At 39.0% G+C, this 5,000-nt stretch overlaps 1 protein-coding gene across 1 annotated transcript in view; it reads right to left on the bottom strand.

Moving 5' to 3' along the window:
- The window catches only part of arfgef3 (ARFGEF family member 3), a 58,336-nt gene that overhangs the window by 10,279 nt on the left and 43,057 nt on the right, over window positions 1-5,000 (bottom strand). The window contains 1 exon segment of the mRNA XM_034141045.1: window positions 4,585-4,687. Within this exon segment, the coding sequence (XP_033996936.1) occupies window positions 4,585-4,687 (103 nt within the window).

Raw genomic sequence — 5,000 nt, 5'->3', positions numbered from 1 at the left:
GGTCCCAGAAAAAGTTAAAATGGTCAATAAAATGGACAGAATGGTCAGTACCAAGGCAGCTGAAAGCCACGTGTTCAGTGCAAAACAATCTGCTGAATCTCTCCACTCCACTTGATACAGGAACTTCTGCAGAGCAATTCATCTTGAGAAGCTAAGATTCTCGCTAAAAGGATCCTTAGAACCCGTCCCACGAGACCTGGAACCCTTTACTGTTGTTTATAAATGACCTCACTATTACCCCCTGACACTGACGTGGCCTATTGTTCTCCTCCATGTCTTCATAATTTGTTTGTTATTTATTATTTTACTCAATGTGAATTTGCTGTATTCCTGCTACTTGTGACTTTGTGATGCGAGTTATTTATTTAGTGTATTTATTATTTTATTAATTATTTCTTTCTTTGTTTCCTATTTACTGTGACCATGACCTAATGGACAGGGGATGGGTATTTTGATTTCCTTTAACAGACTAATTGTTCTGTACTTTGTTTAATGTCCTGAAAGTGCCATGTCTGCAAAAAAACTAATAAAAAAAGATAGCATGTCTTATTACATGGCTTAGTTGAAATACTGGATTCTGATTGGTCAATTCAGAACACGTGACACGTTGTTATCCAGTACAGACAGACCGCTGTCAAGGACTTATTGACCGTTGTTAAGGACGCTCACATCTGCAGAAAGAAGTCCGGTCGATTGAACTGTAAACAGTTTGGGCCGAAAAGCAAACGGTTTGCTTGTCTTAGTTTTCCGTTTTCTCCCGTGTGAGAGCACATGGAGGATTTTAATATTCATTTTAATATATTTGGAGAGGCACAGTAATTTGGATGAATGGTTAGTGGCTGATGAGTCCGCAGCGAAGAAATAGGGCAGGGATATCTAGATACTTTCCAAGGTTTGACATAATGAATAATCAATAAAAGCATTTCAATTAATATTGGGAGTCCATGTCATTACTTTAGAAAGCGGGATAATGTGCAGCGACTTGGTCATTATCCTTACTTAATTGTCTGCTTAATTATACTTTCCCTGCATACACACATTAGACAACCACAGTGCACTCACTGTAGGAGCCATAATGACCTCAAACCGAATATTTATATAAATAATTGATTAATTGACTTGACTTAATCAATGTTTAATGAAAAATGGTTTATATTATCAGCCTGTTAAGCATGCCTGTGTTTCATAAAATGGTTATGAACACCCCTTTGGTCATCTCTGCAACTGTATGTAGGGAGTTTATTTAAGTGAGGGAGATTGAGGTTAGGTTTTGTTATTTTTAAATAAAATACGTTTAATTTAGAGTTTTTTTAAGTCTTTTGATTTTTTTTTTTAAACATGCTGCTGCTTATTATTTTACGTTACGTGTCATCGACCCTGCTCTGTAGTGACTTATGGAAAGTTTGATTGCCACTACAAACACAATACACATATGGACTACTGTATTCATAATGCTTTGATATGTTTTATGATTTGTCTTTCTGGTTTCATGAGCCTCGGACTTTCATTTCCTTTGGCAAAACAATCTTTTGTGCAAAAAGCCTTTTAAAACATCTGATTTTCAAAGGCTTTTTATATTTTATAAACTCTGATACAATTATGTAAGATGGTGAGTCCATGCAAATTCATCACGTGAATGAAATGCAAATGAAAAAGAGTCGACCTGATGAACTCCAAGTATTAAAACACAGTATGTACAATGTATGCGATGTGACCTAAATGCAGCGCTTATAAATAATTCAGCTCCTCCATAAAGCCCGTCAGAGGTCACTGTTGATGTTTCTGAAAGCATAAGCTACATGTTAAGGATAAGCTTTATGCAAAGTGCTGCCAGTGTCCTACACAATCTATTGGATGACTTATTTCATGGTTTGTCCAAATCCCCACCCTTTTTATTTTTTAAATCATGCAACTATGGAAGTTCAGTTTTTTTAATGCCATAACTGCAATATATCTGATTGAAGTCTTACAAATGAAACCGACACAATTAATGTTCTCTCTGAATTTACAAGTGGACACACAGCACAGTGGATTATACAAAGTGACTGTAGAGGTTTTCAAAATCAAACATACTTTTCATCTAAAATAAGTTATCAAGTTGTTGAGCAGCAAAAAATAATACAATTGAGGGACAAAAGAGGATTAGGGCCACGCGTTGTGACCCTATTCTGACCAAAAGTGATTTGATTTTGGGTTAAGAGATTACAATCAGAAATCTGACCTTTTTTTTCAACATTCTGACTTTCTGGCTCTTTAATCAGAATTCTGACTTTTCCCTTAATTATAACTTTTATTGCAAAATCTAACTATTTTTATAATTCCGGACTTTCTGACTTTTTTTCAGAATTCCGACATTTCAGATTCTCTTTCAAAATTCTGACTAATATATATAAAAGTATTGATATCTACAAACATTTGAAGTGTGTAAAACTGCCTTTAATACGTCTCAAAGTCACAGTTTAATATGTCATTGCAGTGGATAAAAGGAGCTCTTATATAACCTCCCATAAGTCCTAAATAAATAAATAAATATGTTCTAAAACAAAAGCCCAACATGCAACACAGTCACAATCTGTTACATAAACCGTGACTACGTGTTGTGGCTAACAGCATGTTAAGCTATATGTTGACAGCTGTAAGCCCTACAGAGTCCTGATGCTTTGTTTGCTTATAACCTTTGAAGCAGTTGCTTATCTTTAAGATTTATTCCAACACAAAATGCTTCATTAGAAAGAAAACTATTAAAAACATGGATAATTTATTTTATTTTAAAGCTTAAAGAGTTCTCTCCTGCTGATGTTCAGGTGTATATCAGTATGTAGTGTCTCTACTTTAAAGAGTCCTCTCCTGCTGATGTTCAGGTGTATATCAGTATGTAGTGTCTCTACTTTAAAGAGTCCTCCTCCTGCTGAGGTTCAGGTGTATATCAGTATGTAGTGTCTCTACTTTAAAGAGTCCTCTCCTGCTGATGTTCAGGTGTATATCAGTATGTAGTGTCTCTACTTTAAAGAGTCCTCTCCTGCTGATGTTCAGGTGTATATCAGTATGTAGTATCTCTACTTTAAAGAGTCCCTCTCCAGCTGATGTTCAGGTGTATATCAGTATGTAGTGTCTCTACTTTAAAAAGAGTCCTCTCCTGCTGAGGTTCAGGTGTATATCAGTAATGTAGTGTCTCTACTTTAAAGAGTCCTCTCCTGCTGATGTTCAGAGTGTATATCAGTATGTAGTGTCTCTACTTTAAAGAGTCCTCTCCTGCTGATGTTCAGGTGTATATCAGTATGTAGTGTCTCTACTTTAAAGAGTCCTCTCCTGCTGATGTTCAGGTGTGTATCAGTATGTAGTGTCTCTACTTTAAAGAGTCCTCTCCTGCTGATGTTCAGGTGTATATCAGTATGTAGTGTCTCTACTTTAAAGAGTCCTCTCCTGCTGATGTTCAGGTGTATATCAGTATGTAGTGTCTCTACTTTAAAGAGTCCTCTCCTGCTGATGTTCAGGTGTATATCAGTATGTAGTGTCTCTACTTTAAAGAGTCCTCTCCTGCTGATGTTCAGGTGTATATCAGATGTAGTGTCTCTACTTTAAAGAGTCCTCTCCTGCTGATGTTCAGGTGTATATCAGTATGTAGTGTCTCTACTTTAAAGAGTCCTCTCCTGCTGATGTTCAGGTGTATATCAGTATGTAGTGTCTCTACATGTCTCCATGCTTTAATGTTCAAAAAGCTCTTTATTTTTCTCATACTGCCTGTGCTGCAGCACCTCTTTTCACCCTCTGTCTGAAACCAGAGCCTAGTCTGCTCTGATTGGTTAGCTGGCCGGCTCTGTTGTGATTGGTCAACCGCTTATAGATGTCCCGCCCCTTAGCCTATCACGTACAATGTGTTGGAGTGCTAGCCAATAGCAGTGCGAGAGGGAGTACATCGGAGGCGTTTCAGACAAAAACAATATTAAGAAAATGAACCACCACTCATTTGGTCTTTTACAGCGCGAAATCTTATTACGGAAACAAGCAAACAAAATCTGTCAACGGGGATAAGATCATCATTATATCTCTGTCATACACACACAGACACACACACACACACACACACACAGACACACACACACACACACACACATACAAAACACACACACACACACACAGATGTGGCTCTAAGCTGTAAAGCTGCTTATCTGCGGTCAGTCAGCTGCCACAGTGACACACACCATCCAGCGTTAAAGAGCCTGGAGATGTCACCTCTACTGAGTTCACACACACACACACACACACACACACACACACACACACACACACACACACACACACACACACACACACACACACACACACACACACCCACACACACACACACACACACACCACACACACACACACACACACACACACACCACACACACACACACACACACACACACACACACACACACACACCATTTCCCACATGTGTGCAGTTAAATCGGACAGTAGGTTTGGATGCCAGATGATCTCCAAAAGTAATAAAAGTGTGTGTGTGTGTGCACACGTGTGTGTGTGTGTGTGTGTGTATGTGTTTGTGTGTGTGTGTGCTGTGTGTGTGAGTGTGTGTACCTTGACAGGCTCCAGTGTAGCAGAGAAAGCGTCCTGCAGAGCGCAGCAGGCTAACCTCCACATCTCCTCTGTGAACACCGGACCCACCGTGACCAGAATATACCTGCAGAGAGACCAGTGGACACAGAGGGGGTTGCTAAACAAATCCAACAAGGTGACCAAACCAGTAGAACTCAAACCCCAGTTTAAAGGTCCCCTGTTATACTGTTTTCATCAATATATCACAGGTCTCAGATATATACAGAACCGGTCTCTGATTGGCTGAAACACCAAACAGATCATTGCCAGCATTACCCAATAATCCCCTCTGTTTCAGTGCTGATTCTCTGTCTGTTACTTTAGATGAAAATAAGGAGCCCCTCCCCACGCCCCTCTGAGAGATATTTGGTTACAAAGAACCCAATGGTGCTCTAGGA

Source organism: Trematomus bernacchii, unplaced genomic scaffold (genome assembly GCF_902827165.1).
Source record: "Trematomus bernacchii unplaced genomic scaffold, fTreBer1.1, whole genome shotgun sequence".
NCBI classification, from domain to species: Eukaryota; Metazoa; Chordata; class Actinopteri; order Perciformes; family Nototheniidae; genus Trematomus; species Trematomus bernacchii.
This window is presented reverse-complemented; position numbering and strand designations above follow the sequence as displayed.